Source organism: Oncorhynchus keta, chromosome 5 (assembly GCF_023373465.1).
Source record: "Oncorhynchus keta strain PuntledgeMale-10-30-2019 chromosome 5, Oket_V2, whole genome shotgun sequence".
NCBI classification, from domain to species: Eukaryota; Metazoa; Chordata; class Actinopteri; order Salmoniformes; family Salmonidae; genus Oncorhynchus; species Oncorhynchus keta.
The window spans coordinates 30,156,365-30,178,568 of NC_068425.1; the positions used below are offsets into that span (position 1 = coordinate 30,156,365).

Below are 22,204 nucleotides of genomic sequence, written 5' to 3' on the forward strand. Positions count from 1 at the left end.
CAGCACACTGACTGATGTGGAGCTACTGTACAATACAACGGGCATTCTGTCAGCAGACAGCACACTGACTGATGTGGAGCTACTGTACAATACAACGGGCATTCTGTCAGCAGACAGCACACTGACTGATGTGGAGCTACTGTACAATACAACGGGCATTCTGTCAGCAGACAGCACACTGACTGATGTGGAGCTACTGTACAATACAACGGGCATTCTGTCAGCAGACAGCACACTGACTGATGTGGAGCTACTGTACAATACAACGGGCATTCTGTCAGCAGACAGCACACTGACTGATGTGGAGCTACTTTTCTCTGCTACTTTCCTAGGTGTAGCCAGCATTCTTCTCTCTGGTAAAATGGAAGATTAACTTTCAGAAAAACATTAGGAAGTGTAGCTGGCTACAGTAATTCTATGACAAACATAGAAATATGATGGCTATGCTTTATCTCCGAACGTTGCCTGCAGGTATTTACTTAAAAAGTAGCTACAAATAGTGAACAATTTATTGAAAAACTTAAATGAAATAGTTTCAACTGTATTGAAAAACCAAACAGTGGCCATTTCCAAATACCCCGGTATACGATATATAATATATATGGTATATAAGGTATATATGGTATATAAGGTATATATGGCATATAAGGTATAAACGGTATATACAGTATAAGGTATAAACGGTATATACAGTATAAGGTATAAAGTATAAGGTATATACGGTATATAAGGTATATACGGTATATACAGTATGATGTATATAAGGTATACAGTATAAGGTATACAGTATGAGATATATAAGGTATACAATCTAAGGTTTACATTGCCTTGCAAAAGTTTTCATCCCCCTAGTCGTTTTTCCTACTTTGTTGCATTACAACCTGTAATTTAAATAGATTTTTATTTGGATTTCATGTAATGGACATACACAAAATAGTCCAAATTGATGAATAGTGTACCTATGATGAATAGTGTACCTATGATGAATAGTGTACCTATGATGAATAGTGTACCTATGATGAATAGTGTACCTATGATGAAAATTACAGGCCTCTCTCATCTTTTTAAGTGGGAGAACTTGTACAATTGGTGGCTGACTAAATACTGTTTTGCCCCACTGTATGGAAGAAGGTACTCTGGTCAGACGAGACTAAAATTGAGCTTTTTGGCCAACATGTCTCATCACCCCGAGACACCATCCCCACAGTGAAACATGGTGGTGGCAGCATCATGCTGTGGGGATGTTTGTCATCTGCAGGGAAACTGGTCAGAAATGAAGAAATGATGGATGGCGCTAAATACAGGGAAAGTATTGAGGGAAACCTGTTTCAGTCTTCCAGAGATTGGAGACTAGACCTTCCAGCAGGACAATGACCCTAAGCATACTGCTAAAGCAACACTTGAGTGGTTTAAGGGGAAACATTTAAATGTCTTGGAATGGCCAAGTCAAAGCTCAGACCTCAATCCAATTGATAATCTGTGGTATGAATTAAAGATTGCTGTACACCAGCGGAACCCATCCAACTTGAAGGAGCTGGAGCAGTTTTGCCTTGAAGAATGGGCAAAACTCCCAGTGGCTGGATGTGCCAAGCTTATAGAGACATACCCAGAAAGACTTGCAGCTGTATTTGCTGCAAAAGGTGTCTCCACAAAGTTTTGACTTTGGGAGGGTGAATAGTTATGCAAGCTCAGATTTTTGGTCTTATTTCTTGTTTGTTTCAAAAGAAAAAATATTTGCATCTTTGAAGTGATAGGCATTTTGTGTAAATCAAATTATACAATTCCAGGTTGATTTTAATTCCAGGCAACAAAATAGGAAAAATGTCAAGGGGGGGTGAACACTTTCGCAAGCCACCGTATAAGGTATATATGGTATATAAGGGATATACAGTAGGAGGTATATAAGGTAGACAGTATGATATACACTACCGTTTGGAGTCACTTAGAAATGTCCTTGTTTTTGAAAGGAAATCACATTTTTTGTCCACTAAAATAACATAAAATTGATCAGAAATACAGTGTAGACATTGTTAATGTTGTAAATGACTATTGTATCTGGAAACGGCAGTTTTTTAATGGAATATTTACATAGGCATAAAGAGGCCCATTATCAGCAACCATCACACACAGTGAAGAGGCGACTCCGGGATGCTGGCCTTCTAGGCAGAGTTCCTCTGTCCACTGTCTGTGTTCTTTTGCCCAATTTAATATTTTATTTTTATTGGCCAGTCTGAGATATGGCTTTTTCTTTGCAACTCTGCCTAGAAGGCCAGCATCCCGGAGACGCCTCTTTGCTGTTGATGTTGAGACGGGTGTTTTGTGGGTACTATTTAATGAAGCTGCCAGTTGAGGACTTGTGAGGCGTCTGTTTCTCAAACTAGACACTCTAATGTACTTGTCCTCTTGCTCAGTTGTGCATCGGGGCCTCCCACTCATTTTTCTATTCTGGTTAGAGCCAGTTTGCGCTGCTCTGTGAATGGAGTAGTACACAGCGTTGTACGGAGGCTGCTGCTGGATATTGGGGAGCAGTTGATGTAAAGTGGAACAGCATGTAGCAGCGGGGAGTAGAGTGGACCAGCGGGGAGCAGAGTGGAGCAGCGTGGAGCAGTGGGGAAAAGAGTGGAGCAGTGTGGAGCAGAGTGGAGCAGTGTGGAGCAGAGTGGAGCAGCGTGGAGCAGAGTGGAGCAGTGTGGAGCAGAGTGGAGCAGCGTGGAACAGAGTGGAGCAGCGTGGAGCAGTGGGGAAAAGAGTGGAGCAGTGTGGAGCAGAGTGGAGCAGTGTGGAGCAGAGTGGAGCAGCGTGGAGCAGTGGGGAAAATAGTGGAAAAGAGTGGAGCAGCGTGGAGCAGTGTGGAGCAGCGGGGAAAAGAGTGGAGCAGTGTGGAGCAGAGTGGAGCAGTGTGGAGCAGTGTGGAGCAGCATGGAGCAGTGGGGAAAAGAGTGGAGCAGTGTGGAGCAGCGTGGAGCAGTGGGGAAAATAGTGGAAAAGAGTGGAGCAGCGTGGAGCAGCGGGGAAAAGAGTGGAGCAGTGTGGAGCAGAGTGGAGCAGTGTGGAGCAGCGTGGAGCAGTGGGGAAAAGAGTGGAGCAGTGTGGAGCAGAGTGGACCAGCGGGGAGCAGAGTGGAGCAGCGTGGAGCAGTGGGGAAAAGAGTGGGAAAGAGTGGAGCAGAGTGGAGCAGCGGGGAAAAGAGTGGAGCAGTGTGGAGCAGCGTGGAGCAGTGTGGAGCAGAGTGGAGTATAGTGGACCAGCGGGGAGCAGAGTGGAGCAGTGGGGAAAAGAGTGGAAAATAGTGGAGCAGAGTGGAGCAGTGTGGAGCAGTGGGGAAAAGAGTGGAGCAGCGTGGAGCAGAGTGGAGCTGCGTGGAGCAGCGGGGAAAAGAGTGGAGCAGCGTGGAGCAGCGGGGAAAAGAGTGGAGCAGTGTGGAGCAGCGGGGAGCAGTCTGGAGCAGTGTGGAGCAGCGGGGAATAGAGTGGAGTAGTGTGGAGCAGAGTGGAGCAGTGTGGAGCAGCGTGGAAAAGAGTGGAGCAGTGTGGAGCAGAGTGGAGAAGTGTGGAGCAGCGTGGAGCAGAGTGGAGCAGCGTGGAGCAGCGGGGAAAAGAGTGGAGCAGTGTGGAGCAGCGTGGAGCAGCGGGGAAAAGAGTGGAGCAGTGTGGAACAGTGTGGAGAAGTGTGGAGCAGCGTGGAGAAGTGTGGAGCAGCGTGGAGCAGCGGGGAAAAAGTGGAGCAGTGTGGAGCAGTGTGGAGCAGCGGGGAAAAGAGTGGAGCAGTGTGGAGCAGAGTGGAGCAGTGTGGAGCAGCGTGGAGCAGAGTGGAAAAGAGTGGAGCAGCGTGGAGCAGAGTGGAGCAGCGTGGAGCAGAGTGGAGCAGTGTGGAACAGCGGGGAAAAGAGTGGAGCAGTGTGGAGCAGTGTGGAGCAGAGTGGAGCAGCGTGGAGCAGTGGGGAAAAGAGTGGAGCAGTGTGGAGCAGAGTGGACCAGCGGGGAGCAGAGTGGAGCAGCGTGGAGCAGTGGGGAAAAGAGTGGAAAAGAGTGGAGCAGCGTGGAGCAGAGTGGAGCAGTGTGGAGCAGCGGGGAAAAGAGTGGAGCAGTGTGGAGCAGAGTGGAGCAGAGTGGAGCAGCGTGGAGCAGAGTGGAGCAGTGTGGAGCAGAGTGGAGTAGAGTGGACCAGCGGGGAGCAGTGGGGAAAAGAGTGGAGCAGTGTGGAGCAGCGGGGAGCAGCGGGGAAAAGAGTGGAGCAGTGTGGAGCAGCGGGGAATAGAGTGGAGCAGTGTGGAGCAGAGTGGAGCAGTGTGGAGCAGAGTGGAGCAGTGTGGAGCAGTGTGGAGCAGAGTGGAGCAGTGTGGAGCAGTGTGGAGCAGCGTGGAGCAGAGTGGAGCAGTGTGGAGCAGTGTGGAGCAGCGTGGAGCAGCGGGGAAAAGAGTGGAGCAGTGTGGAGCAGCGTGGAGCAGTGTGGAAAAGTGGAGCAGTGTGGAGCAGTGTGGAGCAGTGTGGAGCAGCGGGGAAAAGAGTGGAGCAGTGTGGAGCAGAGTGGAGCAGTGTGGAGTAGCGTGGAGCAGAGTGGAGCAGTTTGGAGCAGCGTGGAGCAGAGTGGAGCAGTGTGGAGCAGTGTGGAGCAGAGTGGAGCAGTGTGGAGCAGCGGGGAAAAGAGTGGAGCAGTGTGGAGCAGTGTGGAGCAGAGTGGAGCAGTGTGGAGCAGCGGGGAAAAGAGTGGAGCAGCGGGGAAAAGAGTGGAGCAGCGGGGAAAAGAGTGGAGCAGCGTGGAGCAGCGGGGAAAAGAGTGGAGCAGCGGGGAAAAGAGTGGAGCAGTGTGGAGCAGAGTGGAGCAGTGTGGAGTAGCGTGGAGCAGAGTGGAGCAGTTTGGAGCAGCATGGAGCAGAGTGGAGCAGCGTGGAGCAGAGTGGAGCAGCGTGGAGCAGAGTGGAGCAGCGTGGAGCAGAGTGGAGCAGTGTGGAGCAGAGTGGAGCAGCGTGGAGCAGTGTGGAGCAGAGTGGAGCAGTGTGGAGCAGAGTGGAGCAGCGTGGAGCAGCGGGGAAAAGAGTGGAGCAGCGGGGAAAAGAGTGGAGCAGTGTGGATCAGAGTGGAGCAGCGTGGAGCAGAGTGGAGCATATTATTATTATTATTGTGGAGCAGAGTGGAGCAGCGTGGAGCAGTGTGGAGCAGCGTGGAGCAGTGTGGAGCAGAGTGGAGCAGCGTGGAGCAGTGTGGAGCAGAGTGGAGCAGTGTGGAGCAGAGTGGAGCAGCGTGGAGCAGAGTGGAGCAGCGTGGAGCTGCGTGGAGCAGAGTGGAGCAGCGTGGAGATAACTCTAGTTGACATTTGACTGACGCAACACTTCCAGCTCTGTAAACACACAGCTTAGTTAAACTGTCCTAGTCAGAGCTCAGAAACACTGCTGGGAATGGAGGGAAAGAGGGAGGAGGGAGAAAGGAAGGGAGGGAGGTATGTCAAGATAAGAAGGAGAAGAGGAATGAAGGGAAAGAGGGAAGAGGAAGGGAAATAGGGAGAAAGGAAGGGAGGGAGGTATGTCAAGATAAGAAGGAGAAGAGGAATGAAGGGAAAGAGGGAAGAGGAAGGGAAAGAGGGAGAAAGGAAGGGAGGGAGGTATGTCAAGATAAGAAGGAGAAGAGGAATGAAGGGAAAGAGGGAGAGAAGGTATACGAAAAGAAGTAGGGAGAAGAGAATGGAAGAGGGTGGGAGGGAAAGAGAGAAAGGAGAGGAGGGAAAGAAAGAGGGAACACGGAGAGAGGGAACACGGAGGGTATGCATGGGAAGAGAGAGAGAGGAACTGCATGAGAAGAGTAATGGAAGGCACTGAAAGACGTGCTATACATAGTCTGCTGGATCCCATCACAGTAGAATAGACCAAACACAACACAGGAATGTATACAACAGATAGCTACAGGATGGGCTGAGTGCAGGGCTATTCAGTTCTATGCTAGGTTAATGACTGCTAAATGAGTGTGTTCATATTGTGTGTGTGTGGGCTAACGCTGGGCTGCATGGACGCACTGGAGCATGGAACACTGTGTCCAGCCTCTTCACATGACTGGGGCCTGTCACTCACTGAACACACACATTTACCAACGCACTCAATGCATATAAACACATATTTGCGTACAAAAACAGATTGCCTCAGTCTCACACACTCTTTCTCGGAAAAACAAGGACACACAAACATTTGATATTTTTAGACAATTAGAGAAAATGTGTAGAGTGAAATCCCAGTTTCCACGCACTACAACCCACTGTCCTCTCACCTGGATTGTTCATCATGTGCATCTTCCTCTGCAGCTATGTGATCCACACACACACGATTGAGTCAGTGAGTGCCTTAATTAACATTGATTGAATTCCAGTCTGACAGCAAAGCTCTCTCTCTCTCTCTCTCTCTCTCTCTCTCTCTCTCTCTCTCTCTCTCTCTCTCTCTCTCTCCTCTCCTCTCCTCTCCATGTCTTCATGTTTCTGTTCCCTCCAAGCCAAGTGAATGCTGTATCTTTGTGAATGAGACCAGAAACGTATCTCCTTCACAGGTCCTGAATGGAAACCCATTCCCTTTATAGTGCACTGCTTCTGAGCAGGGCTGATAGTGCTCTGGTCAAAAGTAGTGCACTATGTAGGGAACAGAGTGCCTTTTGGGACACATACCATGTCTTATTGACAGCATTATATGCATAGAGTTGATAGACAGGAGGGAACATATCCACAGAACCTCCCCACAGTTTGATTTACTCACTGGGACGATTTGGTTAAACACCAAAATGGCTGCCAATGTTTAAAACACATTGTTCATTCATAAACAGCCGATTAGAGGCTCAGGCCTGGAGCTGTTGGACAGCTAATGGAGACAGCCGGGGATGAGTTGGTGAGTCATGTTGGGCTGTTGGAGGGAACACAGCATCCCAATGCACAGCATCCCAGAGCGACTCACAACCTCAGGGGCGCTTTACAGGCCAGGATAAACAGGAAGAATCAGGGCAGAAAGAAGGAGGAGGAATCAGGACAGAAAGGAGGAGAAGAGGAGAAACAGGGGAATAATAGGAAGGCAGCATGGAACCGGAGAGGGGCATCCAGGAGAGAGAAAGGGGAGCAGGAGGGGGGACAAAGTGGATGTGTGGGTAGTTATGTGGATGAGTGGATGGAGGTTCCTGTCCTGATCCTGCCTCCTATGGAGGGTGACATCACCGCCTGGCTCACGGTATTGTCACACACAATGACACACAGCCACACACCACAGACAGAGAGAGAGAGAGAGAGAGAGAGAGAGAGAGAGAGAGAGAGAGAGAGAGAGAGAGAGAGAGAGAGATACCCACTAATTATCAAAATCCAGAAAAGATCATTTAAATTCTATAACCAACTAAAAGGAAGCGATTCCCAAACCTTTGACTATCAGTGAGCATAGCCTTGCTATTGAGAAAGGCCGCCGTAGGCAGACATGGCTCACAAGAGAAGACAGGCTATGTGCTCACTGCCCACAAAATAAGGTGGAAACTGAGCTGCACTTCCTAACCTCCTGCCCAATGCATGACCATATTAGAGACACATATTTCCCTCAGATTACACAGATCCACAAAGAATTCGAAAACAAACCCGATTTTGATAAACTGCCATATCTACTGGGTGAAATACCACAGTGTGCCATCACAGCAGCAAGATTTGTGACCTGTTACCACAAGAAAAGGGCAACCAGTGAAGAATAAACACCATTGTAAATACATGTGACATTTGAAACGTCTTTATTCTTTTGGAACTACTGTGAGAGTAAAGTGACTGTTAATTTTTATTGCTAATTTCACTTTTGTTTATTATCTACTTCACTTGCTTTGGCAATGTTAACATATGAGAGAGAGAGAGAGAGAGAGAGAGAGAGAGAGAGAGAGAGAGAGAGAGAGAGAGAGAGAGAGAGAGAGAGAGAGAGAGAGAGAGAGAGAGAGAGAGAGAGAGAGAGAGAGAGAGAGAGAGAGAGAGAGAGAGAGAGAGAGAGAGAGAGAGAGAGAGAGAGAGAGAGAGAGAGACAGAGACAGAGACAGAGAGAGAGAGAGAGAGAGAGAGAGAGAGAGAGAGAGAGAGAGAGAGAGAGAGAGAGAGAGAGAGAGAGAGAGAGAGAGAGAGAGAGAGAGAGAGAGAGAGAGAGAAGAGAGAAGAACAGAGAGAGAGAGAGAGAAAGTGTGTGTAGAGGGGGAAGGGGGTCTATGAGTGTGTCACCACCATCATGACATACACACATTGCAGATGTGAGGGGAAAGACCACCACAACTCTCACTGACTGGAAATGATACCGCCTGAACACACAGAATTAAACACACACAGATCAGGGAACAGAGTAAAAAAACACTAAACAACAAACACACAGAGATGCTGCAGGAAGGAGGAAGACACTTCCACAGCACAAATACACAGTATAAAGAGTCAGTCATATCAGAGAGGACAGACAGAGACTCTGTCCACATAGAACACCTTTCAATACCACTGCTTCCTGAGCCTTCCTCTGTCTAACACTGCTGAGCCTTCCTCTGTCTAACACTGCTGAGCCTTCCTCTGTCTAACACTGCTGAGCCTTCCTCTGTCTAACACTGCTGAGCCTCCTCTGTCTAACACTGCTGAGCCTTCCTCTGTCTAACACTGCTGAGCCTCCTCTGTCTAACACTGCTGAGCCTTCCTCTGTCTAACACTGCTGAGCCTTCCTCTGTCTAACACTGCTGAGCCTCCTCTGTCTAACACTGCTGAGCCTTCCTCTGTCTAACACTGCTGAGCCTTCCTCTGTCTAACACTGCTGAGCCTCCTCTGTCTAACACTGCTGAGCCTCCTCTGTCTAACACTGCTGAGCCTCCTCTGTCTAACACTGCTGAGCCTTCCTCTGTCTAACACTGCTGAGCCTTCCTCTGTCTAACACTGCTGAGCCTTCCTCTGTCTAACACTGCTGAGCCTTCCTCTGTCTAACACTGCTGAGCCTTCCTCTGTCTAACACTGCTGAGCCTCCTCTGTCTAACACTGCTGAGCCTTCCTCTGTCTAACACTGCTGAGCCTTCCTCTGTCTAACACAGCCGAGCCTCCTCTGTCTAACACTGCTGAGCCTCCTCTGTCTAACACTGCTGAGCCTTCCTCTGTCTAACACTGCTGAGCCTTCACTCTGCCTTCCTCTCTAACACTGCTGAGCCTTCCTCTGTCTAACACTGCTGAGCCTTCCTCTGTCTAACACTGCTGAGCCTTCCTCTGTCTAACACTGCTGAGCCTTCCTCTGTCTAACACTGCTGAGCCTTCCTCTGTCTAACACTGCTGAGCCTTCCTCTGTCTAACACTGCTGAGCCTTCCTCTGTCTAACACAGCTGAGCCTCCTCTGTCTAACACTGCTGAGCCTCCTCTGTCTAACACTGCTGAGCCTCCTCTGTCTAACACTGCTGAGCCTTCCTCTGTCTAACACTGCCGAGCCTTCCTCTGTCTAACACTGCTGAGCCTTCCTCTGTCTAACACTGCTGAGCCTTCCTCTGTCTAACACTGCTGAGCCTTCCTCTGTCTAACACTGCTGAGCCTTCCTCTGTCTAACACTGCTGAGCCTTCCTCTGTCTAACACTGCTGAGCCTTCCTCTGTCTAACACTGCTGAGCCTTCCTCTGTCTAACACAGCCGAGCCTTCCTCTGTCTAACACTGCTGAGCCTTCCTCTGTCTAACACTGCTGAGCCTCCTCTGTCTAACACTGCTGAGCCTTCCTCTGTCTAACACTGCTGAGCCTTCCTCTGTCTAACACTGCTGAGCCTTCCTCTGTCTAACACTGCTGAGCCTTCCTCTGTCTAACACTGCTGAGCCTCCTCCTCTGTCCTTCCACTGCTGAGCCTTCCTCTGTCTAACACAGCCGAGCCTTCCTCTGTCTAACACTGCTGAGCCTTCCTCTGTCTAACACTGCTGAGCCTTCCTCTGTCTAACACTGCTGAGCCCTCCTCTGTCTAACACTGCTGAGCCTTCCTCTGTTTAACACTGCTGAGCCTTCCTCTGTCTAACACTGCTGAGCCTTCCTCTGTCTAACACTGCTGAGCCTCCTCTGTCTAACACTGCTGAGCCTCCTCTGTCTAACACTGCTGAGCCTCCTCTGTCTAACACTGCTGAGCCTCCTCTGTCTAACACTGCTGAGCCTTCCTCTGTCTAACACTGCTGAGCCTTCCTCTGTCTAACACTGCTGAGCCTCCTCTGTCTAACACTGCTGAGCCTCCTCTGTCTAACACTGCTGAGCCTTCCTCTGTCTAACACTGCTGAGCCTTCCTCTGTCTAACACTGCTGAGCCTCCTCTGTCTAACACTGCTGAGCCTCCTCTGTCTAACACTGCTGAGCCTCCTCTGTCTAACACTGCTAAGCCTCCTCTGTCTAACACTGCTGAGCCTTCCTCTGTCTAACACTGCTGAGCCTCCTCTGTCTAACACTGCTGAGCCTCCTCTGTCTAACACTGCTGAGCCTCCTCTGTCTAACACTGCTGAGCCTCCTCTGTCTAACACTGCTGACAAGAGAACTCCTGAGGTTAACCATCTATTACATGCACGCACGTATGCGCACACACACACACACACACACACACACACACACACACACACACACACACACACACACACACACACACACACACACACACACACACACACACACACACACACACACACACACACACACACACACACACACAGGAAAACGCAGACCCAGAGTCCTGACACACAACACAACATAACCTAACAGATGAGCCACCTGCAGGGTAACATCACATGCCAGACCTCCATTAACCAGCCCTGTGAATCACATCAACTCCCACACCAGAGGACACAGTAAAAGGTCCAGCTGGCATGTTGTCAAGGTGTTGCCCTGTGTAATAACAGAAATGACATGGATCATGGTTCATCTGCTTAATAATCCTACATGGGTAAAACAACACCCTCTAGAGGTCAACCTTTGTAACACTTTGGCTGGGAATTGCCAGGAACCTCCCGATACGATATTATCAAGATGCATAGGTGCCGATACGATATGTATTGCGATTCCCGTGATTATATACGTATTGCAATTTGACACTGTGATTTAACTACGATTCGATGTTCCAAACATATTGCTCACCATACGTCTGCTGCAGAGGGACACGTTGTGCAGAACACAAATGGCCTCCCTACTTAAAGAGAAGATGGAGAACAAGCTATGAAGGAAAAATACTGGAGTTTTGGTGCAGGTACAGCCAACAAGTACAACAATTAAATTGCGATATTGTCAAAACAATATGATATATCGTCAAAAATAATATCATCTAATGTGATTGTATAATTTCCCCCCATCACTAATACACATTCACTGTAACAACACACAGCTCAGACCACAGTTCTCTCTCTCCTTCTCTGTTAGTCACATGCCTCAGAGTAGAGATGCCAGATACCAGTAATCCTAACTTTACCAAAGTTCCTAGGTTTTCCAGAAGTCCCATTTGGAGTTTCCCAGAATCAGGAGTGGATAAGCAAGAAGGGAAATCCTCCAACTGGAAATCCTTCAAAATGGATTTCTGAAAAGAAAGGTACCAGCATCTTGTCAACCCTAGGAGGCCAGAGGTTTTCCTCATTAGGACCAGAACCTTTCCTGATCAGGTTACTTGGTCCTTGTGGTCCCACCATGAATGCCTCTGACAACCCAACAACAGGAAGCAGACGTCCTCTATTTTCTCTGCTGTGCTCCAGATTCCAGATCAGAGATACAGAGAGATAGAGTTACACAGTCATTGATGTTGGGCTGATTTGACTGATGGGATATCAGAAGCTAATCTGAGCTGAGCTAATCTGATACCATCATCACCCTGCGCTTCCTCAAGCAGATCGGTTTCCTTTAGTCTACATACGGTGGCCTTAGATACACTTAGGAACTCAGTTTCTCTCTCTATTCTCTTGTTCTGTCTCTTCCCCTCTTGGTCTCTGTCTCTCTGGCTTTACCACCACTACCACAGACTCTAACTCTCACACACACACACACACACACACACACACACACACACACACACACACACACACACACACACACACACACACACACACACACACACACACACACACACACACACACACACACACACACACACACACACACACACACACACACACACACACACACACACACAAAGAGACATCAACTTCTCCCTGCTACTCTCACGTAAAGATGTTCACTGTCCGTCAGCAGGGGCCAACAGGGCTAAGGTCAGGGGGTATAGAGGTCAGAGGTGAGAGATTAGAAGGTCCATCACTTCATCAACTCATTACTCCGCTGGTTAATTGGTGGATTAAATGAGCGGGAGGACTGACCACTGACTGACCACCACTAGTTTACAAACCTGAGAGGACTATTGCTGTATAGCAGAAACACATCAATTCCTATCAAATAAACAGCATTATAACTGTCTGTTTCTACAGTACCAGCCAAAAGTTTGGACAAACCTACTCATTCAAGGGTCTTTCTTTATTTTGACTATTTTCTATATTGTAGAATAATAGTGAAGACAACAAAACTATGAAATAACACATATGGAATCATGTAGTAACCAAAAAAGTGTTAAACAAAAACCATCAAAAAGCAGTCACAAAAACCATCAAGATGATGAAACTGTCTCTCATGAGGACCGCCACAGGAAAGGAAGACCCAGAGTTACCTATTGCTGAGGATGGGAAAGTTAGAGTAGAGTTACCAGCCTCAGAAATTGCAGCCCAACAAAACATCAACTGTTCAGAGGAGACTGTGTGAATCAGGCATTCATGGTCAAATTGTTGCAAAGAAACCACTACTAAAGGACACCAATAAGAAGAAGAGACTTGCTTGGGCTCAACCGCCGTGTCTTTATGAGACGCAGAGTAGGTGTACGGATGATCTCCACATGTGTGGTTTCCACCGCGAAGCACGGAGGAGGAGGTGTGATGGTGTTTTGCTGGTGACACTGTCAGTGATTTATTTAGAATTCAAGGCACACTTAAGCAGCATGGCTACCTACCACAGCATTCTGCAGCGATACGCCATACCATCTGGTTTGTGCTAAGTGGGACTATAATTTGTTTTTCAGCAGGATAATGACCCAACACACCTCCAGGCTGTGTAAGGGCTTTCTGACCAAGAAGGAGAGTGATGGAGTGCTGCATCAGATGACCTGACCTCCACAATGCCCAACCTCAACCCAATTGAGATGGTTTGGGATGAGTTGGACTGCAGAGTGAAGGAAAAGCAGCCAACAAGTGCTCAGCATATGTAGGAACTCCTTCAAGACTGTTGGAAAAGCATTCCTCTTGAAGCTGGTTGAGAGAATGCCAAGAGTGTGCAAAGCTGTCATCAAGGCAAAGGGTGGCTACTTTGAAGAATATAAAATATTCCAACTACTTTTTTGGTTACTACATGATTCCATATGTGTTATTTCATCCTTTTGATGTCTTCATTATTATTCTACAATGTAGAAAACAGTAAGATAAAGGAAAACCCTGGAATGAGAAGGTGTGTCCAAACTGTTGACAGGTACTGTATGTATTTTGTATTGTGTGCTCTGTCTGTCCTGAAGTATTTTGCAACAAAAAGCTTTAGGCTATTGAATTAAAATAATGTATTCAGTTAAGTACTGGCCTAATGTCCCGCTGTACTCAGGAGAATACTTTGTGGTATGGTATGGATATTACCATTAAGCTTCTGTAGTTGTGGGAGAGATGCAGGCAGAGAGGAGAGAGGAGAGAGAGAGAAGAGAGAATGGGGGTTAGTTAGAGTGAGTAATAGCGAATGAGAGAGAGAGAGAGAGAGAGAGAGAGAGAGAGAGAGAGAGAGAGAGAGAGAGAGAGAGAGAGAGAGAGAGAGAGAGATGCTATTGACAACCTAGTGGGTCCCCAGGGACAGGGGACAGAGGGGTGCTGAGTGCTGCCCTGACAAATTACCCAGAACCCTTCTTTCCTCTCATCCATCCCTGTCTGAAGGAAGGTGACTTAAAATAACTATTAATTTTGCACACACACACCAGTACACACACCAGTACACACACCAGTACACACACCAGTGCACACACCAGTGCACACACACACACACACACACACACACACACACACACACACACACACACACACACACACACAACAGTACACACACACACACACACACACCAGTACACACACACACACACACACCAGTACACACACCACCCCACTCTCTGATCCCATTTCTCTCCAGTCGTCTCTGTTTGCGTGCCTTGACCATTTCTGACAGTGTGTGATTATGCAAACACACAGACATGAACATCAACAGAACAGTGTTCTCAGCCTTAGTTGGGCTGTAGGCGATAGTTTAACTTTGACACCACAGTCATGACCACTCATATTTCTATCTAACACACCTGCAGAGCAGCCATGGTCTCTACCCTAACTGTACGCACGGTCTCTGTCCTAACTGTACCCACGGTCTATGTCCTAACTGTACCCATAGTCTCTGTCCTAACTGTACCCATGGTCTCTGTCCTAACTGTACCCACGGTCTCTGTCCTAACTGTACCCATGGTCTCTGTCCTAACTGTACCCATAGTCTCTGTCCTAACTGTACCCACGGTCTCTGTCCTAACTGTACCCACGGTCTATGTCCTAACTGTACCCACGGTCTCTGTCCTAACTGTACCCATAGTCTCTGTCCTAACTGTACCCACGTCTCTGTCTCTGTCCTAACTGTACCCACGGTCTCTGTCCTAACTGTACCCACGGTCTCTGTCCTAACTGTACCCATAGTCTCTGTCCTAACTGTACCCATGGTCTCTGTCCTAACTGTACCCATGGTCTCTGTCCTAACTGTCTCTGTCCTAACTGTACCCACGGTCTCTGTCCTAACTGTACCCATAGTCTCTGTCCTAACTGTACCCATGGTCTCTGTCCTAACTGTACCCACGGTCTCTGTCCTAACTGTACCCACGGTCTCTGTCCTAACTGTACCCATAGTCTCTGTCCTAACTGTACCCATAGTCTCTGTCCTAACTGTACCCATGGTCTCTGTCCTAACTGTACCCATAGTCTCTGTCCTAACTGTACCCATAGTCTCTGTCCTAACTGTACCCATGGTCTCTGTCCTAACTGTACCCACGGTCTCTGTCCTAACTGTACCCACGGTCTCTGTCCTAACTGTACCCATAGTCTCTGTCCTAACTGTACCCATAGTCTCTGTCCTAACGGTCTCTGTCCTAACTGTACCCACGGTCTCTGTCCTAACTGTACCCATAGTCTCTGTCCTAACTGTACCCATAGTCTCTGTCCTAACTGTACCCATGGTCTCTGTCCTAACTGTACCCATAGTCTCTGTCCTAACTGTACCCATGGTCTCTGTCCTAACTGTACCCATGGTCTCTGTCCTAACTGTACCCACGGTCTCTGTCCTAACTGTACCCACGGTCTCTGTCCTAACTGTACCCATGGTCTCTGTCCTAACTGTACCCATGGTCTCTGTCCTAACTGTACCCACGGTCTCTGTCCTAACTGTACCCACGGTCTCTGTCCTAACTGTACCCATGGTCTCTGTCCTAACTGTACCCATGGTCTCTGTCCTAACTGTACCCATGGTCTCTGTCCTAACTGTACCCATGGTCTCTGTCCTAACTGTACCCATGGTCTCTGTCCTAACTGTACCCATGGTCTCTGTCCTAACTGTACCCATGGTCTCTGTCCTAACTGTACCCATGGTCTCTGTCCTAACTGTACCCATGGTCTCTGTCCTAACTGTACCCATGGTCTCTGTCCTAACTGTACCCACGGTCTCTGTCCTAACTGTACCCATGGTCTCTGTCCTAACTGTACCCATGGTCTCTGTCCTAACTGTACCCATGGTCTCTGTCCTAACTGTACCCACGGTCTCTGTCCTAACTGTACCCACGGTCTCTGTCCTAACTGTACCCATGGTCTCTGTCCTAACTACCCATGGTCTCTACCTAACTGTACCCATGGTCTCTGTCCTAACTGTACCCATGGTCTCTGTCCTAACTGTACCCATGGTCTCTGTCCTAACTGTACCCATGGTCTCTGTCCTAACTGTACCCATGGTCTCTGTCCTAACTGTACCCACGGTCTCTGTCCTAACTGTACCCATGGTCTCTGTCCTAACTGTACCCATGGTCTCTGTCCTAACTGTACCCATGGTCTCTGTCCTAACTGTACCCATGGTCTCTGTCCTAACTGTACCCACGGTCTCTGTCCTAACTGTACCCACGGTCTCTGTCCTAACTGTACCCATGGTCTCTGTCCTAACTGTACCCATGGTCTCTGTCCTAACTGTACCCACGGTCTCTGTCCTAACTGTACCCACGGTCTCTGTCCTAACTGTACCCACGGTCTCTGTCCTAACTGTACCCATGGTCTCTGTCCTAACTGTACCCACGGTCTCTGTCCTAACTGTACCCACGGTCTCTGTCCTAACTGTACCCATGGTCTCTGTCCTAACTGTACCCATGGTCTCTGTCCTAACTGTACCCACGGTCTCTGTCCTAACTGTACCCATGGTCTCTGTCCTAACTGTACCCATAGTCTCTGTCCTAACTGTACCCACGGTCTCTGTCCTAACTGTACCCACGGTCTCTGTCCTAACTGTACCCACGGTCTCTGTCCTAACTGTACCCACGGTCTCTGTCCTAACTGTACCCATGGTCTCTGTCCTAACTGTACCCATGGTCTCTGTCCTAACTGTACCCATGGTCTCTGTCCTAACTGTACCCACGGTCTCTGTCCTAACTGTACCCACGGTCTCTGTCCTAACTGTACCCATGGTCTCTGTCCTAACTGTACCCATGGTCTCTGTCCTAACTGTACCCTAACTGTGGTCTCTGTCCTAACTGTACCCATGGTCTCTGTCTACCCACGGTCTCTGTCCTAACTGTACCCACGGTCTCTGTCCATGGTAACTCCTAACCCACGGTCTCTGTCCTAAACTGTAACTGTACCCATGGTCTCTGTCCTAACTGTACCCATGGTCTCTGTCCTAACTGTACCCACGGTCTCTCTGTCCTAACTGTACCCATGGTCTCTGTCCTAACTGTACCCATGGTCTCTGTCCTAACTGTACCCATGGTCTCTGTCCTAACTGTAACCCATGGTCTCTGTCCTAACTGTACCCATGGTCTCTGTCCTAACTGTACCCATGGTCTCTGTCCTAACCCTGGTACCTAACACCCATGGTCTCTGTCCTAACTGTAACGGTCTGTACCCATGGTCTCTGTCCTAACTGTACCCATGGTCTCTGTCCTAACTGTACCCATGGTCTCTGTCCTAACTGTACCCATGGTCTCTGTCCTAACTGTACCCACGGTCTCTGTCCTAACTGTACCCATGGTCTCTGTCCTAACTGTACCCATGGTCTCTGTCCTAACTGTACCCATGGTCTCTGTCTGTCCTAACTGTACCCATGGTCTCTGTCCTAACTGTACCCATGGTCTCTGTCCTAACTGTACGGTCTCTGTCCTAACTGTACCCGGTCTCTGTCCTAACTGTACCCATGGTCTCTGTCCTAACTGTACCCATGGTCTCTGTCCTAACTGTCCTACCCATGGTCTCTGTCTCTGTCCTAACTGTACCCATGGTCTCTGTCCTAACTGTACCCACGGTCTCTGTCCTAACTGTACCCACGGTCTCTGTCCTAACTGTACCCACGGTCTCTGTCCTAACTGTACCCACGGTCTCTGTCCTAACTGTACACATGGTCTCTGTCCTAACTGTACCCACGGTCTCTTTCCTAACTGTACCCACGGTCTCTGTCCTAACTGTACCCACGGTCTCTGTCCTAATTGTACCCACGGTCTCTGTCCTAACTGTACCCATGGGATGTGTGTGTAATTGCAGACAGACACATGTAACTCCAGCTGATGCAAGTACACCCCCCACACACACACACACACACACAGACCTGCAACTGTACCCCTGTGGTGGTGGGTGCGCAAACATATGGGGCTGCAGCTAATGCCATACAGTACATTACCGTAAACACACTGGCACACGAGCAAGAACACAAACACAACGTATTATACACACAGTCCGCCAGATGGGAGGTCAGCCAAGTTGTTGGTCCAGGTGTGTGGAAATGGTCCAGTATCACAGTCACAAGTCACACATCCTATCACATCAGCAGGAAGTCAGATAGCAACCGCATAGCAACCAGTCAGATAGCCTATCAGAGCCAGCCCAGGGAAACACACAGTCCTGTTTGTAATGCTGATAACATTCTATCTGCCGTATCTAAAGTCATTGTTAATGGGACCGAGCAACATTACAGGGGAAGTCTTGCTGAGATAGAGTGTGATAGGAAGGCCAAATATACCCCCAGAAATCAGAGTGCACCTGGACACACACAGGTACACACACGTATACTGTAAACCACATAACCAATCTGACAGCCCCCACCACCCCTCCTGGTAACATATTACCTTCGTCTGCTAGGGTCTACACCTGATCCTTCTATCTAATCAAAAGCTCTCACTTTCACAGCAACAAAAGAGAGCAATGTGAAAGACAAGTTCAACTATGACTTAATGGTTTCAGTCTATAGAGATAACAGTGGCACAGGTGTTTCTGTTTCTACACTTTACACCCCACAGTGCACTGCTCAGCACCGCCTGATAACACACACCTGTTGATGGGATGACGTGTGGGTGTGGGTGAGGGTGAGGGTGTGGGTGTGTGTACCGTGGTACAGTAGCTATGGGGCAGCACCATGACTTCTGCAGGGCTTTTACTGAGGGTTACAGTTCAGCCAAGGTCACACAGAGAGCAGCACAGACTGACAGACTATATAATGTCCCACTGGCCTAGGAAATGTGTCCAGAGCTAGACTGATGTTTTATCTAGTTTCCCAGCTGGACCAGAGACCAGGGACCAGGGACCAGGGACCAGGGACCAGGGATCAGGGACCAGAGACCAGGGACCAGGGATCAGAGACCAGAGACCAGGGACCAGAGACCAGGGACCAGGGATCAGAGACCAGAGACCAGGGACCAGGGATCAGAGACCAGGGATCAGAGACCAGGGACCAGGGACCAGGGACCAGAGACCAGAGACCAGGGACCAGAGACCAGGGACCAGAGACCAGGGACCAGGGACCAGAGACCAGAGACCAGGGACCAGAGACCAGGGACCAGGGACCAGAGACCAGGGACCAGGGACCAGAGACCAGGGACCAGGACCAGGGACCAGAGACCAGAGACCAGGGACCAGGGACCAGGGACCAGAGACCAGGGACCAGAGACCAGGGACCAGGGATCAGAGACCAGAGACCAGGGACCAGGGACCAGGGACCAGGGATCAGGGACCAGGGACCAGGGACCAGAGACCAGAGACCAGGGACCAGGGACCAGAGACCAGGGACCAGAGACCAGAGACCAGGGACCAGGGATCAGAGACCAGGGACCAGAGACCAGGGATCAGGACCAGGGACCAGAGACCAGGGACCAGGGATCAGAGACCAGAGACCAGGGATCAGGGACCAGAGACCAGGGATCAGAGACCAGGGACCAGGGACCAGAGACCAGGGACCAGGGATCAGAGACCAGAGACCAGGGACCAGGGACCAGAGACCAGGGACCAGGGACCAGGGACCAGAGACCAGGGACCAGGGACCAGAGACCAGAGACCAGGGACCAGGGATCAGAGACCAGGGACCAGGGACCAGAGACCAGGGACCAGGGACCAGGGATCAGAGACCAGGGACCAGAGACATTTACATTACATTTACATTTAAGTCAGACCAGAGACCAGGGACCAGGGACCAGGGACCAGGGACCAGGGACCAGGGACCAGAGACCAGGGACCAGAGACCAGGGACCAGGGACCAGAGACCAGGGACCAGGGATCAGAGACCAGAGACCAGGGACCAGGGATCAGAGACCAGGGACCAGGGACCAGGGACCAGAGACCAGAGACCAGGGACAGAGACCAGAGACCAGGGACCAGGGACCAGGGACCAGGGAGGGACCAGAGACATTTACATTACATTTACCAGGGACCAGGGACTTCAGAGACCAGGGACCAGGGACCAGGGACCAGGGACCAGAGACCAGAGACCAGGGATCAGAGACCAGAGACCAGGGATCAGAGACCAGAGACCAGGGACCAGGGATCAGAGACCAGGGACCAGGGATCAGAGACCAGAGACCAGGGGGACCAGACCAGAGACCAGGGATCAGAGACCAGAGACCAGGGACCAGGGATCAGAGACCAGGACCAGGGACCAGGGACCAGGGACCAGAGACCAGGGATCAGAGACCAGAGACCAGGGACCAGAGACCAGGGATCAGAGACCAGGGATCAGAGACCAGGGACCAGAGACCAGGGACCAGAGACCAGGGACCAGGGACCAGGGATCAGAGACCAGAGACCAGGGACCAGAGACCAGAGACCAGGGACCAGAGACCAGGGACCAGAGACCAGAGACCAGGGACCAGGGATCAGGGATCAGAGACCAGGGACCAGGGACCAGAGACCAGGAACCAGAGACCAGAGACCAGAGACCAGAGACCAGGGATCAGGGACCAGAAACCAGAGACCAGAGATCAGAGACCAGGGACCACGACCAGAGATCAGGGACCAGACATCAGGGACCACGACCAGAGATCAGGGATCAGAGACCAGAGATCAGGGACCAGAGACCAGGGACCAGAGACCAGGGACCACGACCAGAGATCAGGGACCAGACACCAGACACCACGACCAGAGATCAGGGACCAGAGACCAGGGACCAGAAACCAGGGACCAGAGATCAGGGATCAGAGACCAGAGATCAGGGACCAGAGACCAGGGACAAGGCTTCCTGGGAACTAGTCTGTCTGACCTACATTCCACACAAGCCATGATACCCAGCCCATTTAAACTACTACAGCTAGTCCACAGGGGATGTTTGTGTGTGTGTACTGTATAGGTTGTGTGTTTGTGACTGCTAGTCCACAGGGGATGTTTGTGTGTGTGTACTGTATAGGTTGTGTGTTTGTGACTGCTAGTCCACAGGGGATGAGTTTGTGTGTGTGGACTGTATAGGTTGTGTGTTTGTGACTGCTAGTCCACAAGGGATGAGTTTGTGTGTGTGTACTGTATAGGTTGTGTGTTTGTGACTGCTAGTCCACAGGGGATGAGTTTGTGTGTGTGTACTGTTGATTGCGGGACCGGTGCAGTCTCGCACTGGCAGCAGTATGTGTGTGTGTCTCAATGCAGTGCCACCCTGCCTGTTCCTCTCAGGTTACCCATCCTCCCCCTCTGTTACTGCAGGACCTCTCGTCACACTCCCATCTGCAACCTCCAACCTCCCCCTCTCCCTCTCCCTCTCCCCACTAAATCTCCCGATACCCCTTAAGGAGAACTAGAACAGAGAACCTGTCATGTCATGTCCTTAAGGAGAACTAGAACAGAGAACCTGTCATGTCATGTCCTTAAGGAGAACTAGAACAGAGAACCTGTCATGTCCTTAAGGAGAACTAGAACAGAGAACCTGTCATGTCCTTAAGGAGAAAAATAACAGAGAACCTGTCATATCATGTCCTTAAGGAGAACTAGAACAGAGAACCTGGCATGTCATGTCCTTAAGGAGAACTAGAACAGAGAACCTGTCATGTCCTTAAGGAGAACTAGAACAGAGAACCTGTCATGTCATGTCCTTAAGGAGAACTAGAACAGAGAACCTGTCATGTCCTTAAGGAGAACTAGAACAGAGAACCTGTCATATCATGTCCTTAAGGAGAACTACAACAGAGAACCTGTCATGTCATGTCCTTAAGGAGAACTAGAACAGAGAACCTGTCATGTCATGTCCTTAAGGAGAACTAGAACAGAGAGAACCTTAAGGAGAACTAGAACAGAGAACCTGTCATGTCCTTAAGGAGAACTAGAACAGAGAACCTGTCATGTCATGTCCTTAAGGAGAACTAGAACAGAGAACCTGTCATGTCATGTCCTTAAGGAGAACTAGAACAGAGAACCTGTCATATCATGTCCTTAAGGAGAACTAGAACAGAGAACCTGTCATGTCCTTAAGGAGAACTAGAACAGAGAACCTGTCATGTCCTTAAGGAGAACTAGAACAGAGAACCTGTCATGTCCTTAAGGAGAACTAGAACAGAGAACCTGTCATGTCCTTAAGGAGAACTAGAACAGAGAACCTGTCATGTCATGTCCTTAAGGAGAACTAGAACAGAGAACCTGTCATGTCATGTCCTTAAGGAGAACTAGAACAGAGAACT

The 22,204-nt window shown here is 49.6% G+C and overlaps 1 protein-coding gene across 1 annotated transcript in view; it reads right to left on the minus strand.

The window, feature by feature from the left end:
* The window catches only part of LOC127930119 (cAMP-dependent protein kinase type I-beta regulatory subunit-like), a gene marked incomplete at its 5' end in the record, with an annotated part of 160,991 nt that extends 141,093 nt beyond the window's left edge, over positions 1–19,898 (minus strand). Inside the window, one exon of the mRNA XM_052519511.1 lies at positions 19,738–19,898. Within this exon, the coding sequence (XP_052375471.1) occupies positions 19,738–19,898 (161 nt within the window). The remainder of the gene's footprint in view (positions 1–19,737) is intronic.
* Between the last annotated feature and the right edge of the window lie 2,306 nt (positions 19,899–22,204).